The sequence below is a fragment of the Perissodus microlepis genome, chromosome 18 (assembly GCF_051167445.1).
Source record: "Perissodus microlepis isolate ML-2025 ecotype Zambia chromosome 18, ASM5116744v1, whole genome shotgun sequence".
In the NCBI taxonomy this organism is placed as follows: Eukaryota; Metazoa; Chordata; class Actinopteri; order Cichliformes; family Cichlidae; genus Perissodus; species Perissodus microlepis.
In genome coordinates, this window is record NC_140478.1 from 13,001,836 (window position 1) to 13,019,424 (window position 17,589).

Here is a 17,589-nt window from a genome sequence, read left to right on the forward strand (position 1 = left end):
AACACGTGTTCACCCCAGCCTGAACTACATATTCAATAAAAGTAACTTAAATTAGATTGACCTGCTTAGTTTAGCCACAGATGGAACACATTCTGCTCTTTCTGCAGGGACCGCAGAAAAAATAAAAACATCCACAAACATCTACAATATGACCGCACAATAAGAGCATTTCAATTAAGCGAACTCGATACCCTTGATTGCCTGAGAAAACAACTTTGCCTGGCTCTGCACACATCAGCTGCCTCTCCACTTCACACAACCATGAAACCGCGTGTGGCATCCTGCAATTTAACACACTGATGCTGAATAGTGGAGAGGGAAGACGAGCGAGAGAGACGTGTGACTCAAGAGGAAATAGAATTAATTCAGTGCCATTCAACAGCCCCTGCACTACAGTGACATACAGAATCCGCTCTATTGAATGCACTTCTTCATTCTTCCTCTATATGCTCTTCCTCTTCTCACTGCTCTGATTCATGATAGCTGCACTCCAAACTCCCGTGGTCCCCCATGACCAAGAAAGTCTAGTTATGCAACACACCCACCCTGCAGGCACATGTACACAATGCAGAAACACTAGGATGTATATGCCATCTCCTCTTATGTAGGAATATTTACTCCCCCCATCGTGTCCCTTCACTCCATCCCAAAAATCGCAGCCTGTAATAAATGCAGGCTCCAGCACCACAGCGTTTTCAGCGTAGCAGAAATAATTTGTAAATTCCCACTGAAAACTCCCGATTTAGCAAGGACTGCTTATGAACCCAGTGCTCTCTAAAATACACACTCCAGTCCTCCTGCTAGCTTTGAGTCCTTGCCTCTTCCCCTGAAATAATGCAAGCCAACATAACATGCCATCAGATCTTATTTTGTGCCAGATCATATCTATGTGTGTGTGTGTGTGTGTGTGTGTGTGTGTGTGTGTGTGTGTGTTGCACACTGCAGGTACTCACCCCCTCATTAGGATAAGCCTCCCAGCCCAGGTCGGCCAAAGCTGACATTGAGTCCAGCAAAGTAACTGTGACAACACAAGGAAGATAAAAAAAAAAGAGCAAATGTTAACAGACACATACAGGACATTTTTGTGGCATTTGTTGATCCCTGCCTCCTTAAAGAACGACTGATGTTTTCCAGACATGGTGCGGCATGTTTCTCTCTTGAATGTATAACATAACATTATGTCGCATTGTAAGTTTTCCACAAAGACACTTTCAAAATGTATTCCACAAGGGCATCTTTTGTTGTGTTGGAGTACACCAGCAATGGAATCAGAAGCACTGGTGAACCTATAATTTTAACTCCAAGATTACTGTGGTTGCGCTGCAGCTGTTCCAGTTAAAGGGGACACAAAGTCATTCAATGAAGCCGTAAGAAAGACTGTATTTACAGTTGAAATTGGCTTCAGACAATATAGTGAGTAGTCAGACGAAAATGCTGGTTACATGTTATATATATATTTTTAAGGCTCACTTCAGTTCAGTCGGTGGCTAGAAGGAGATTATTGTGCTGTTAAGTGCAGGAATAGTACAATAATAATTTGCTTGCCTTTTGATGCATTATTTTAAGTACATTAGTTGTCGATTGAAGAAGTGTGCATGTCTGGTTTACTCTGAATTCAACGTGCTGTTTCCAGTGTGTGGTCTCTGCATAACAAGAGGAAGTAGAGGGGGGATGCAGGAAGGTGAGAGTGAAAAGTGAGAAGACGCTGTGGCAGGCTGACCTATGGGAGGCACAATGAAAACCTGTTTAGATTGCACAGCACGGTTCTGCACCTGTATGTGTTTATCACTTGTTAGTAGAGCCTGAGCGATATAGGACTTTTAAGGCTCATACTGATATTTAATTATTTCAAAGTCTGATACATTTTTATCATATTTTTGTTTCTTCTAGACACGTTCCTGCAGATTTTCCCGACATTTGTAGTGTGCAGTTGTTTAGGAGTTCCTATTAAGAAAATATGCCACAACATTTCATGGATTGCTCTTTTATGCGGTGCCAAACTCTTCCAGACTTGCAGAGAAGTTGCAGCATGCCCTCTTGCAGGCAAAGTATGCAACATCAATGCTCATAACATGGTTGAAGGGTGTCTCTTCTTTATGTTTCTAATTTTCATTTATCAGCTGTTATAAATGCTGACACTGGCTGATACCAATGTATCGCCAAATTGCTAATACCACAGATATATGTTCGTGGTACTTGCTAGTGCATTTATAGATGTGCGGCACTGTTCATTCTTGGCTTACTCAGGTCCTAATCAAGCCTTCAACACTGCTGACCATCAATATTTAATCAGTATCCATCTGCAGAGACTTCTGCTTTGCTCTTTCTTCTCTCTCTCTCATATTGTGTGTGCTTCACAGGTTATCCTTCCTCTGTGAAAAGGTTTGAATGTATGCTTTCAATCCACAGATCCAAGATCAGCTGTGTGAGTCGCTGATGTGACACAATTTAAACAAGAAGCATCCCTTTTAAGCAGCGCACTTTCATATTCACTCCAATTTTTATAAGGTAGGAGCAGTGACCTGGAAAAACTATTTACCGCTACTGTAAAGTTTGCTCTCTTGAATGCAAATGAGGCTAATCGCTCAATTGAAAAGGGCTGAACGTGTCTGTTTACAAGGCCCTCTGTGTATCCATACTGCTAGTAGGTATAACAAAGGGACTGTAAAATTGGTCCAGCCTCCTCTTTTCCTTCCCTTCTCTTCTTCTTGTGCTCATGCTGCTCATCAGCTCTAACTGAAACCCAGCCGTTCCCCTCAGCACACAGCACACTGTGTGACAGCAGGGAGGCGTGTCATGCTGTAATAATGCGTGTATATATATGTGCACTGTGCGCGTGTCATAGCACACATATCTGCGTGTGTCTGCGTGCACTTGCACAAAGCGGTATGCGAGTGAGAAAACAGCCACAAAGAAAGCAGCGCGCATGGTATAATGAAGCAGAGAGAGGCGCTGCACAGTGGAGCCGGGGTGAGAGAGAGATAGATTAAATGAGAGGGATGAGACAGAAACAGTGGTGGAGAGGTGCTGCGCAGCGAAAGGTCAGACGGAGCCTCCAGCCCATGGTGTATTTAGAGGAACTAAAGACCATTTAGACTGCTTTGCTCAGTTCATGGGCTTTGGAGTGGCACAGAGAAATGGGACATAATAATATAATAATATATGATTTCAGAATCCAACAAAGAGGCACACATCCACGCACACACACACACACGGGCACACACGTTATTTTCCCCACACACTCTCATATCTCTGCGCGAAGATAAAAGCTTCCTATCAACAAGGAATTTAGCAAAATTGCCTGTTTCAAATACAAGCAATTATGAATTATGTGATATTCTCTGTGATTCACTTCTTTTAGTACCGTTTCATGTATTTCACAGAGAGTATAACTGAGTACCTTTGACAGTTATAAAGGGTCAATTCACCCAAATTACAAAAAAGACCATTCATCTCCACAACACAGTGCAGATGATTGGAAGATTAAAACTTTAAATTAACTCAGCTGAAATTCTGAATCACCGTGTCTGTCTATAAATAAGTTACTTTGTCTGGATAAAATACAGGTCATTTTGTATTAATTTTCTTTCACAACTGCTTTCGACCAAAGGAACTGTCTGAATAAAAAACGTTGATAATATTTTGTGGAATATATACCTGAAATTTGTGGAATTTGACAGCCAAATTGTCCTGTAAAAGCTCCCTAGTCTAAAACTTGATTCTGCCACAGATAAGTTAAAGTTCATGTCATTATCCAAATTTTGAGTTTTTTTCTTAAAAGTTAGCATTATTAAGTCAGAATTTTGAGATATGTAGTTTGAAATTGTGAGATAATGACCCTTGAATAATAGTTTTAAAGGTTGAAGCAAACTTCCATAACCTGGTGACCTTGAAAAAGACAGCAGGTTTAAGACACTTTTATTATTCTAGTGTATGGAATTAGCCTAGCCTAGCAAACAGCTAACTGCTAAAACTTACCAGTTAACATCTTAGGGGCCAGATTTATATAGCATATAAGCACAATATCCAAACAGTGCTCATAGTGTTGGTTCGTTTTACAGGCAACTTACAGAAGTTGCACTATTTTCTAAACACAGCCAGAGTCTGTTTATTTCAAGCACAAAAAATGATATGCATTTTTTGGTATTAGCAGTTAGCATTAAATTGCGTGTAGCAAACATCATTAAATCCAACTTCTTGAAATGTTCTGTCTTTGTAAATATCTGCAGTAACTAATCCTTTTTTATGTCCAATTTAGATTTTGGCTCAAACATGTGGAAAAAAAATATTTTGTTTGTTTTTTGTAGTTGCTGTTTTTTTTCTCATTATAGCAAAATATGTCTTATTGTTGTCTAGTCAGCTAAAGCATTACTAGGTCAATACATAGACCTACTTTAAAGCCATTTTGCAGCCCACTGGGAAAACACAACCACATAAACCTACAGATCAACACTTTTTCTTTTCTCCCAACACCTCCTGTCAATACCTCTTATCACTTGTAATCATTGACTGGACACATCAATAATGTATTAGGTATAGTTTCCTGGCTGCTGACACAGCCAGCATGCACAGACTATACTGTATGCATGGCTGTGTATCTGTACGTGACATGTGTCAAAGACAAAGATGCAGAGAAATTATGTAAATACATTCCAGTCTTCCCCAAACAAACACAAAGCCACACCTCAGTCTATCTAAACACTTTCATCATGTCTCATTTTATCTCTTCTTCCCCTTCTCAGGGGAAATTGCCTGAATTGTGTGTGAGTGTGAAATCTAAGCCTGGTCAAGACCTGCCTTGGCCCAGAATAAAAACTCAAAGCTCATCACTCAGTCACTCAGACCAGGTTCATATTTGATCTAATGACTGGTCTCTCTCACACACACACACACATACACACACACACAAACATGCACAGGCAATCTCCAGGTCGTGAGCATCTAAACATGACAGCTGAACATCTTCCAAGTGTGGAGAGACCATGTGAAAGCAAAGAGACATCTACTAAGAAGATTTTTCCCAACCTTTCTGGCTAACAATACGCCTTCCGGGGGACCCAACAATTTCGCTCATGGACACCCAAACATTACTTTAATTGCCTGAGGCCTTTGTCAGAGGACACAAGTGCACAGATCCGTAGTCGTGCACATGTGACCCGATTACTGTGAGAGTTGTTTTGTTACAGAGAAACAAGCTGTCGTATTGATTTTCAACACCAGACTGTGAGGTTTACATTCTGAGAGTGAAAGATGAGGAGGAGGTGGGGGTGGGGGTGGAGGGGGTGAATTTGTGAATTAGAAATTCCTATACAAAAGCAGTAAAGCACTGAAACTGCAACTACTTATAGAACAATGCGGAGAATGTGCAAAACTTTTTTTCTTCAGTTTCTTTGTCTCTTCATCTCCTTCTGTGTCTGTCTATTTTCCTTCACCCTCCCGCTTCCTCCCTCTGTGGTGTCTGTCTCTCTCTGTCTTCCTCTCTCTTTCTTATTCGCTGTCTTTTTAGGTCTCTCGACCGCTCGCTCACTGGATGGTATCCACTGCTTCAGCTGGGCTGCAAGAGGCTGTGATCCACCTGCCAAGAATCAAACAGCACTGCCAACAGCCAGACTGGTGCACAAAGAGACCAGGATGCTTACACACACACACACACACACACACACACACACACACACACACACACACACACACCTTAAGACTGTGCCAGTGCCACAAAGAGAGAGACTGCACAATAAGACCACCACACAGACTCAATCTAGAGGACAATATGTGACTACATAATGAGTTTATAAGATCCTTTTCATCTCAGAACACATCATATTAAACTGAAACGAGTAGGCTTAGTGGATCCTGAAGAGTCCTGCTGACACTACATTAAATATGCTGATATCTCACTGTCTTCTCCTTCTATAAATATAAAACCCAGGCTTTTATGCTTCTGTTTTGTGTTATAATAAAAATGTTAATCACAACTTGCAAATTCAAACATACCTGATAAATTCAATTGCAAATTCAGAAAAAAATCTAAAGGGAGATAAATGAGATGCTGCGAAGTGAAGCCGCAAGCAGCGGCTGCACTTGAATGAAGTTTTTAGAATTTTGCATAAAATCAGCCAGTTCCAATATGATCATCACAGGCTTAAAAAACAAGCAATCAAACAAACAGTATGGTCCTAGCACCAACAGTAAACTGACTAATTCCATCTTTTATATATAGTCTGCCTTAGATATTTCCCACATGACTGAATGATAGTGTTTTTGCCGGTAGAAAACTTCCATAATCAGTCGTCGTGTAGCTATATTATAAAGAGGTAATAACTGTTACCTTAGCTCAACAAAAATTGTGGAAACAGGGAAACAGCTAGCCAAGAATGTAGGACCATCCCTTTGAGTTCAACAAAATGAAAATAGGCTTTAAGAATGCAGGACAAATTTCTCAACACATAAAACAGCTAAAAAAAAAGAGCATGCACACAAAACACACACACCTTTATCCACGCTCCACTCCACTGTGGGTGCAGTTCAACGAGTAAGAGCGTTGTCAGGGCAACAAATGAGCTGATGGAGAGCAGGATGAAGGAGTGGGAAGACTTGAGCCCTGAACTTTAGGAATACACTGGTGTTACACCAAGACTGCCACCCTTGCTGTCTTTTCATCAGCCCTCTCTCCAGTCATTCACAAACCACTAGAGGTTCTCAATCAGCCCTGTGCTTTTCTCTCTCCATCTGCTCTCTCATCCTTGTGCTCATGCCATTTTATTAAAACTGAGCGATACAGTATATCCTTTGTATCCTTATCTCCAGTGACTTCCCGGCATTTTGTTATACACAACATCCCTTTCCCCTGTTTTTATGTTTCCATTGAATGCCACACGGAGGCAACGGTGAATAGAGTCAAGTATTTATAGCTTTATTTGTACTGAGCACCCTGGATGCAGAGCATGTTAAGATAAAAGTTGCAGCTGTGAGGGCAGCACTCTGTTGTGGTGGATGCCGTTCGAAATATCTCTATTATATAATCAGCAATGACAAGACATTAAGTCACTCGACGTTCACTATAAATTTTTAATGGATTACCTCATAGCTTCGATGGTCTGTTTTAACCTTATGAGCTAAAAGCAGTTTTCCTTTTATAACTCAGACACATGAACATCATTATGTCACATATGGAAAAGTTTTTACTACATTTCAGGCAATATTATGTGCCCTTTATGGATGTGGCGTTTAATTATTTCTTTTATGAAAGAATCCTAAGAAGAAGAATGTTATATTTTCTTTATAACTGTCTGCAAACCGAATGGATCTATGAATAATTCAGCTGATTTGATTTAAATTCTAATCCCGATCCTTCATTAAGTCAGTTCTGTTTCTTGCTGCTTTCCCACTATGCATCTGTTCAAATAACTTATGTTGGTTTACTACACTTCAACAGGCGCAAAATTAAGTCAGCTTTAATCAAAGCCATGTCGTCAAAAGCATTCATTCGCTCTGTCTTTATCGTGAAGCTGCAACAATTTCTCTATTAAAGTGATTCAGCAAAATCAAACACAGAGGCTTGTTGCATTCAAATCAAGCCATCTGCAGAAAAACAAACCTGACAAAGGACAGAAAACCTACATCATTTGTAGGGAGAACTTTTCATAATACAGAATCACCTTTTGCCAAGTAAAAATGTATTCAGTTAAAAGTAATTTTATTTATATAGCTTCAATTCACAACAACAGTTGCCTCAAGGTGCTTTATATTGCAAAGTAAAGACTCTACAATATTAGACAGAAAATCCAACAATCACATGACCCTCCGATCAGCAAGCACTTGGCGACAGTAAGAAGGAAAAACTCTGTTTTAACAGGAAGAAACGTCCAGCAGAACCAGGCTCAGGAAGGGGCAACCATCTGCCACGACCTGCTGGGAGTGATGGGAGGGAGAAAACAGAAGAGAGACGGGACAAAAGGCAAACTATGGGAGGAAGAGCCAAATTTTACTAACTGTTAATTATAAATATAGTAGTAGTGTATAAATACACAAGGAATGAAAAGAAAAGAGTGAAGAAGAAACACTTAGTGCATCATGGGAAGCCCCTAGCAGCCTAAGCCTATTGCAACATAACCAAAGGAGGGTTCAGGGTCACCCGATCCAGCACTAACTATACGCTTTATGAAAAGGAAAGTTGTAAGCCTAATCTTAAAAGTAGCGAAGGTGTCTGTCTCCTGAATCTAAACTAGGAGCTGGTTCCACATGACGGGCCTGAAACCTGAAGGCTCTGCCTCCTGTTCTACTTTTGGAAAATTCTGGGGAACATAAGTGAGCCAGCAGGTTGAGATGACAGCCATGAGATACATTTTATGAGGAGGTCAGGAATAAGGTCAAACAATGTTTTAGAAAACCCAATTCAATGCAATGACTTTTGTGAAGTTTTTTTTAAAAAAGGGGAGATTTGAATGGGGAAAAAAAGCTCCAGCAACCTAAAAGGCATATCGTGCAAAATCCCCCCAAAATATTAAAATATTCAAGTATGTGATAAACTTCGGCTTGTTCAGCTTACACTTTTGGAATTACATTGTAGCAGAGGGCAGATTAGCCTACTCTGCTATTTCACAAACTGGAAACAGTAGCAGGACAGAAACAATGATATTCTGACAGACTATGACAGGAGCACTGCCCTAGTTTGTCGCTTGAAGAGGCTCTGGAGTGCGAGCGTGAGGGCACGGCTTCGTCTGTGCATGCTCGTCGAATGCTTACGGGGTTGAAGTGTGACACCCAGTCAGATCCAGACACTTGTTTTCTTTAATAAGCTTCTTCCACCAGTATGCCAACAACTCATCAAGGGCAAGGAACGGCAAACACACAGACACACACACACAGTGATGTGCACACACAAACAAACGTAAACCAGAGACCCTGAAAATTCAGAAATAACCTGCAGTAGAAACAACCACACATGCTGTATGCCTCCACATGTGTCTCACACACACTGACACTGTGGCACTGATTTAAAAATGCTTTTTTTTCTTCTGTTTTGTTGTTGATAAAATACAACATCTGCAAACACTTCCATGCTTATTTCTCTCCTTTTTTGCTTTTCTGCTTCTTGTTGATCTTTTTTTTTTTTGCGTATGTGTGCCCTGTTAGTTCTTAAAGACATTCCTGTTGATCAGACAAGAGCACAAACACACACATTCACACACACAGAGACAGGCAGCTGTCACACAGTGGTTGGTCACAGGAGGGCAAATTGGCCCGGAATCTCTGGGGTGATCCTCAGCAGTCGAGACAGAGGAAATCACATGTCAGATTAAAGCGTGCTTACCCAGGTTTTCTACTGATGTTGCACCCGGCCAACTATCAACACATGCACACACATCACTGTTTGTCTTTACCACACGCACAGTAGATGCCTAGCAGATTGCGTATCTGTTACAGCGCCTTCATGTGACAAACAAAAATCAGATGGAGCTAAAAAACGACTGAAGTTAAAATGCTTCAGCAAATGCTGTTTGACGTTTAAAACAGGGAAAGACACTGTAACTACATTTGATCCATTTCAAATTCAAGGGTAGCTGTCAGTATTTTCTGGAAGCATTCCAGGTGTTTTGCTCTCAGCCGCTCCTCTGCACAAAAAAGAAAAAAAAAGGAAAAAAGTCTGAAGCACTGGCCAGTAAAGATGTTACATCAACGACTGAACCAAATGCTAAGATGTTTTCTTGCAAAGCTGGTTAATGTAGGCTTTCACAGCCGCAGCAACAACCACAAAAAAGACTGAATATGAGAGAGAGAAAGGAGTGAGGAGACACGGAAACAACCTAATTCAATTTAGCCAAAAATAAATAAATAAGCAAAAACGAACATATCCGGGACGAAGGACGCCAGGGGTGCGCTGTGTGTGTGAGTGAGGAAGGACAGTTAGAGGGAAAAGAAGGAGAGCTTGAGGGTGGTGGGTAGATGGTAGTCAAGGCCCAGTGATCAGTAATTTGACCAGCAGTTAAGGGCTTGTTCATATCAGAGAGGGGGAAGGGGTCAGCAGATGTGGTGGTGGCAGAAAATGGGGGAGGGGCCACATAGCCAAACTTCACTACAGCCATCACACATTGCAAGCCGAGGAAGGTTTCCTTTGACATTAATGAACTCGACATCCGAAGGGAATCATTCAAGCCTAAAAACCGTTCATGTTCAAGCCTCAGCTGGTTGAGACTTGCACATATTCATCCCCGTGGTGGGAACTGAGATAAAAATAAACTCCTGTCTCACAACACTTCTGAATATAAAATACAAAAACAGCCCATATCGTTTCCAAAAGTGAAAATAAACATATGGATACACAGGAAATATGCATATGGCATTCATAATTTAGATCCTTGTCTTGTCTTTTTTTTTTAAGAGCTACTTGAAAGATCTATATCTTGTTTCTCATACATGAATTAACCCTAGTGCTAAAAGAAGGTATGGCTGTTTTGGGGGGAGTGATATTGTTCTGAATTGTAACATGAATGGAAACTTAATGAATACTTAATATTATTTTTCTGTCTTTAAAGGAATAGATTGAAGAACATCTGCCACATTCACATCTGTACAACACACATAAATCCCAGTAAATAAAAATGATGGTGGACTACATGTTGGCAGTGACCTAACTAAGAGACCGAGACCATCAGCGACTGTACCATGCATAGCCATTTTTAGACTTTACACACACAGACAAAATAAACAAAATAAATACAGACAGACATAATGCATTAATTTGGGGAGTTTAGGGGGTCAGACCGGATTGGAGTTAAGCTAAGCTGGCTAGCTTCTGGCTTGAGCTTCATGTCTGGCACAGAGACATGACACTGATTTCAGTCTTCTCGTCAGACTCTCATCAAAAAGGCAAATAAGAATGTTTAACCCCTCCACCTTTGAAACTCCACGATAATATTTAAAAAAAAAACTACTAGGTTAAGTGTAATACAAACCCTCTTAGCCACCGATGACTAAGTATGACTAAGTATAACACAGCACAAAGGCTCTTGTGGGTGCTGTTATGGATGCTCTGCTCAGTAGGGCTCAGAGATATGGTTGAGCTCTTCAGCTGTTTTTTTTTTAACTACATTCCCCCGTCTGTCTTTCTTCTTGTTCTCCTTATGCATTTTGCTTTGTCTCACACTTTTTAAAAAATCCCAGTCTCTCAGCCTTTCTCTCACTCACGTACACACTTAAACACACACAGTTAAACACACACAGCCTCACACACAATGAGTCCATGAGGTGAAGCGCGCACAGCAGAATCATTCTCTGTCACTGAGTTGTATTTATAACCCCATCTATCAGCCAGCCCCCAGAATATGTGCCACTATTCTCTGGACCGAGACCACCAAACTGCCCCCCAGCCATGCATTAAGATAGGATAAGTGTGGGAGAGTGTGTGCACGCGTGTGTGTGCACAAGTACGCACACATCCATTCGCGCTCGCGTGTGAGCCTTTGTTAAGCAGTTGTAGGAGCTCCACCTGATTACAGAAAGCGTACGGGAGCTCCCACCTTACTGTTACACTGGAGGTCAGAGAAATAGAGAAGGAAGAGGAGAAGAAAACAAAAGATAAAAACAATCAGGGACAAAGAGATGGAGGCCACGAGGGAGGCTGATAGAAAGGAGAGAAGGGCAGATATAAAAGACCGGGATTAGAGCGAGCTCGGAGTGGAGGCAGAAAAGAAAAACAGGAGGGTACTCGCACTTGCTGCTTTCCTCTGCTGCTCTCTGATGAGAAAGGAGATCTATATCCTCTTCTGTCCAAGGTCATGGCTGTTACATGGGAGCAGAACAATCTCATGGACTCTCGCGTGCACACACACGCGTGCGCGCGGCTGCACATCGTGAGGTATGGTTCTGCCGATAACTACAAGCAGCCATTATAGATTAAAGCAATTAAACCAGATGAGACCTTTGACCCAACATTATACCACAGTCAGGATCTTGTGTGAATCATAATGTGGATGTGTGTGTGTGTCGAAGCAGAGGGCATGCTTTACATATGCTTGCCTCTGCACTAACTGCTCACCTCCGTGTTAACCTTAAGAAGCAATACAGCAATCTCCCGCAGCACCCTAAGGTCAATTCAATTTTTAAAAAAAGATTCAAGTGCGTTCCCATGAGCAATTACAGATTACAGTAAACCTCGAGACTAAAAAAAAACCCCTCGGTTAATTCATCTGTACGTCCACTTGCACAGGGATTTACGCTTTAATATGAAATTAAATCAACATCCAGAGTTGGAATGGAAAGAAGCACGGGGTTCCTTATTTTCTAGGAGTGAGGAGGTAAATTTAGAGGCAGAGAGGAAAGACACAAAAATAGAAAGGTGTGATAGTCTGCTCCTTTCCACAGCACGATTCGGCACAAGAAGGATGAGAGAGAGAAAAAAAATCGCAGGGAGAACTAGGTGCAAAGCAACAGAGAAAAGAAACAAGACATGTTGTACCTCTGCATAAGAGAGGATACAGACTGAGAGCAAAGAAGGGTGGGAGATGGTACGGCAACCAAGGGGGGGAAACCTGTGAGCATCCACCCTGCTGTTACATCAGTATGCCCTCGGGGTCCAGACAGAGGGAATGGAGGGCTCCCTCTGCTGGTGCGCAATAACTCACAAAGTCCTTTTCCTCCGTTCACTGGTGATAACAAAGACCTTCAGACCAGTTTTCTCACTCTTTATCTCACAATTTATGAATGAACCCATTTCTGCAGAGTCTTATGGGCCCCATGGAGATGCAATTACAGCAACAATTTCAAGCGGTTCTTTCAATTTTACCAAAGCTCTCTGTTACGACAACCGAGTTTCTTGTAAATGCCAACCAATTTTGGAGCGGATCAATAGCTCTGGTGGTAAACTAAGCTTTGTGACAGCTTAACACTATTTTTCCTGCTAACGCTATCATCTCTATCAAAGGGATTGTGTTCTTAATTGAGCCCTGAGAGCTGTATCTCTCCTTTTATGACAGCCTCGCTTCTAGTACGAGACAGACTCAGAGGGAAGATTTCCTGGAATAACACGACTACCGAGAGGCGTGGGTGGAGAGTATGCACACTTATAGGCAAACACAGGGTACACACACGCACGCACGCACACACACATAGACACACACACTGGCACAAAGAAGCACAATCCCTTAGCTAAGCACGTGCGGTCACAGCAGGAAAACTGGCAGGCCAAAAGGTAAAAGCGAGCCACAGAGTAGCTGACAAAAGTGGCTTCGTTGGATTACTGTCCCACTGGTGAACGTATACACACACACAGACCAGACACCACACACACAGATACCGGCACATGGAGCAGTGGGCTTAAAGGTGCCAATTAGGCCAACAGTCTGAAACAGCAGGAACTGGCTGGAGGATGACTAACTTGTAGCACATTATTTAAAAAGTGCATTTAGAAGTAATGAAAACCCTCTGACCCATCAGTCACCCCACATGAACATGATCCACATGTGCCTGCAAACATTCTCAGCGGCTCACATGCTTCTGTGTTTATTTATCGAAATCAACAGGAGTTTCCTTTGGCTTCCAGATGGTTTCATCATTCGTGCTCTCTCCACTGAATATTTCAGCAGTGTGTTAGTGTCTCCTTCACATGCATTGTCTCCTGCAGTTAAAAAACCCTCCTGCTCCTCCACTCCATCTCTACTCTCCCTCTCGTCCGCTGCCTTTCTGTCCTTCAGAGCCTTTGTTCTGCGTGAACTCCTCCGGGCTGTGACATACATTTAGCAGCAATGTATGTACACGCAGCTTATACTGTTAAGTCAGCCGGAGACAGGAGATCCCATTTAACCTCAGTGGGGCCTGTCATTGTATGAGTGTCCCAGAGCTCACTGTTTAATCTATGTAAGCCTGGAGTTGAGGTCTCTCCGTATCTGTGTATGTGTGTGATAGTGATTGAGAAAAAACAGAGAAAAATAATATCAATGAAAGGCAACTCATAGTGACAGAAAAGCTTTGTTGAGCTTCAAAACAAGACTCAGTGGAGCTTTTGGGGGAACACTGAACAAAATGATTCACAGGATGACAAGTCACAGCTGTATCATCTCCAGCCAGACTGTCTGACAGCCAACAAGCAAAACAACACCACAGACCTCCAATTTAATCCAAATAACCTGCTTCATAAACTAATAATTGTTTTGTTTTTTGTTTTTCTGGCTATGACTTTAGCACATTGATCTGCTGTTTTCTCCATTTAGTGCAAGTTCAACTTCCCTTTAAACAAGCCAGCCCCCATGTTTCAACCCAGCAAGCAGTCAGGAGTAGTTAGTAAGTAAATACATTGTCTAATTTCAGGCTGAGCATCGATGTTAATACAATAACCGAGAGAGGCTCAGCAGCAGCGTGTGACAAATTTAATGTAATTGCTGCTCCTCATTTGCAGACTGAGGCAGTGGCAACAGTCCACGGCAGAGAAGAAAACATTTATCAGTCTGTAATAATAATGAAGATATCTATAATTAAGAGGAATTTTGACAGAGATGCCAATGCTGCTTTGGCATAATCATTATAAGTTAGTATTCTTTGACGCAGGGAAAAATAGTCCACTGATTAATAAAATGTCACAAAGTGACAAGTCGACAGATGATACACGACAGGTTTGCCTGCGCTTATATGTCATAAAAATTTCATGTCAGCATGCTCGGAAAAGAAAAAAACGTGACGAACACTATTTTTGTCTCTCTTACTCCCTCTCTCCGCTTTCCTTTATGCATGATTTATAAGCAGCACTTAACGGGAGTCTCCGCCGCTGCGCTCCGCTCCTTCGCCGGCGAGTGGAGAGCCGCGGGATGGGGCTCCCCATCCAACAACTCAGCGCACGACCAAGTCATCTAAACTCACTCGACTTTAAAGCTCCACGAAACACGTCGGGGGCAAAAACCCACCTTCATTCTCCGGGTAATTCCGTAAGGCTCGGCATGGCGGAAAAGCGTGGAAAAGAAGCAGAGAGGACAGGAGGGAAAGGGACGGATAGATCCACAGTACGCGTGGTGATGCCATTTTTCAGGCTGCGCTGCGCCCTCGCTGCATCCCTGTTCGCCGTGTCGAGTCGGTGAGCGCAGCCTCGCAATTGAGGCAGGGAGAGAGAGCAGAGGAGAGGACGGGAGAGCAGAGAGAGAGAGGAGGAGACGCTGGGAAGGAGGGTCCACAGTCAGCCAAGTTCTGTCAATCAGCCGCCTGGCTTTTTGGGTGATGTAAAAGGCCTGTGGAGACTCTGTATTACACTGCAAAAAATCAACATATGATAATGTGATTTGGCTTCATGTTGACTTTTATGAAAAAACATTACAAGCGGCCGAGTGACAGAGTAAAATTTCAAAGCTAACTGAGCGCAGTAGCCTTCATAGTTGCTCTTGAAGAATAATTATTGGCTGAAATGTCACAGCAAAACCAAACGTCATTCATTTCTGTAAATCCAACTTCCTAGATCTTGAACATTTCAAAGATTATGTATTTATAGCAAAGATACTTTTATCTAGCTCACTGTTTAGCTCATTTATATTAATAGCAATGCACAATTTGACATTTGTCACCGGTTATGTTGGTAATGAGAACTGTAAGCACTGAAAAATAGAAGCAAATTGGCAAACCCCAAAGAGGCCTTGTTTAAGGGGTGAATTATGCCTATTAAAAATGATGCCAGATTATCCAGGTGAGTTAGTCATTTTCTTATGGAAAATGCCAGAACAATAGTACTTGGCAGAGCAAACTATTACAAAGCCAGTCATCTCATTACTGTTTGGGTAACATTGTAGGAAATGCTGTCAACTATTTTGTTAAGAGTCGTGGCCTCACAGTGATTACTGTACAGGTATCAGCTCGGCCTCTTTCTCTCCATGTGTCTTTGCCCAGTTCCTGGTATTGTTGCTTTGGAAGCAACCAGCAGTAGACAGCATTGGCATGCACAACAGATCTCCTTATGGAGATTTATTCAACCCATATTACATGTATGTGTGGGCTGGGTATATGTGTTGGTAAGTCTTGAGCAAGCTGTCCTTAAACATGAATAAATAATGTGTTTGGCCTGTCATATGAAACCTGAGGAAGAGCTGAGAGTCTGCAAGGTCGACCTTTCTATCTTCCACTTTTTAGCACGTCCCACTGTCAGAGCTGGTGGGACGTGCCCCTGAAGTTAAAAAAATGTGACATTTCACCTCCTGAGAGTGTCCATTTATGTTTGTATTCATATACAGAATCTGAATCATGGTTTTAAATTATTTCCCTGAAAACCAACATTCATTTCACGAGAATATGGCACATATAAAGCTAAAGTTACTAACAGTTAAATCAGACCTGTGATTATTCTGAGCCATTCAATTCATATTATTAGCAATAGGGCTTAATTGGAACTACTAAATGCAGTATCCCAAGAAAAATGCTTATTTACTTTATTGCTAAGAGGTATAAGAATGATGGCACTCTCAATTATATCAACCTAACTTTGTTATGTGAGCTTTCAGAATATAAAGCTTCCTAATAATTATGGATTTGAGTCAGACAGAGAAAGGCTAGAGTTTTTCCTTACATTTGGGCTTTGTGCTGAACTAGTGCTGTTGTTTACATTTCAGAAAGGAGAGTGGCATCGGTATTCTCATGTAACCCTTTTACGAAGAAAGCAGATTACCACACTTCCCCCAAACTATTCCTTAAATAGCGTTTCCCTCTGTGAATTCCCAGTGAGAAAAACTAAAGCAATCTCAGGTGACTTGTAGGTCACCTGATGCACTGGGATTCCCCCCCCCCCCCCCCCCCCCCGTGGAGCCTCCAGGCAAATGTGATGTAACCATCCCCTGATTTATTGAAGGACCATGACCACAATTATATTTGCCACGGGTAACGTTCTTCTATCACGCTTCTATCCCAAGTGAGGCTCCTGAAAGAGCTATAAAACTGTCAAACATACCCTGATTTATGCTGAAATTCTGCTTTACCTCCTCCCAGCCATGTGCGCCGTTTTGCAATTGTGTTTTGGCTTTTGTGTTTTTTTCTCGTTCGTGTGTATGTATGTGTGTGAATCCACCACCTCCACACATTTGTTAAGGCTCCAATTATGATGATGATTTGTTCCTTGCAATGGTTTTACTTGGATGACCTAATTTCCTTATTGAGTGTGGGAAGAAGAAGAAGAAGAAGAAGAAGAAGAAAAAAATCTTCCCTTCCTTCTACTCACTCCATCCCCGCGTGTTTTTTCCTCTTCTCCTGCTTCTTCTGCTGCCATGATGCTGCAGCCATCCATGCGCTGACAAAACAGTGCTGTCATGACTTCCCGCAGCGATGGAGTGACACAGCCCCTCAAACCCGTGTCACCCCCTCCACCACAGACATGCACACATGCATGCACCCAAACACACACCCATTTTCCATGCTTTGTGGAAGACTCTGGTTTTGCATAATGACACGCCGAGGACACAGACACACATAGACACACGCTAACACATGCGGTGACAATCCACTGACAGAGCTGACACTAGTCTAACAAATGTTTGAAATGTTGTCATGTGTTTCTTTATGCCTTTATGCTCATGTCTCTATCTGCATCTCCATGTTCTGACACCTTTTCACCCTCCTAACTTCACATGCATT

At 42.0% G+C, this 17,589-nt stretch overlaps 1 protein-coding gene across 2 annotated transcripts in view; it reads right to left on the minus strand.

The window, feature by feature from the left end:
* LOC146367454 (ephrin type-A receptor 3-like) overlaps nucleotides 1-15,088 on the minus strand; it is a 78,711-nt gene extending 63,623 nt beyond the window's left edge. For both annotated transcript variants that reach the window (XM_084913538.1, XM_084913537.1), the window contains exons 1-2: nucleotides 14,892-15,088; nucleotides 954-1,018 (exon numbers count right to left, since the gene is read on the minus strand). In XM_084913538.1, the coding sequence (XP_084769664.1) occupies nucleotides 954-1,018; nucleotides 14,892-15,006 (180 nt within the window). In that variant the 5' untranslated portion in view covers nucleotides 15,007-15,088. The remainder of the gene's footprint in view (nucleotides 1-953; nucleotides 1,019-14,891) is intronic.
* Nucleotides 15,089-17,589: the final 2,501 nt, after the last annotated feature.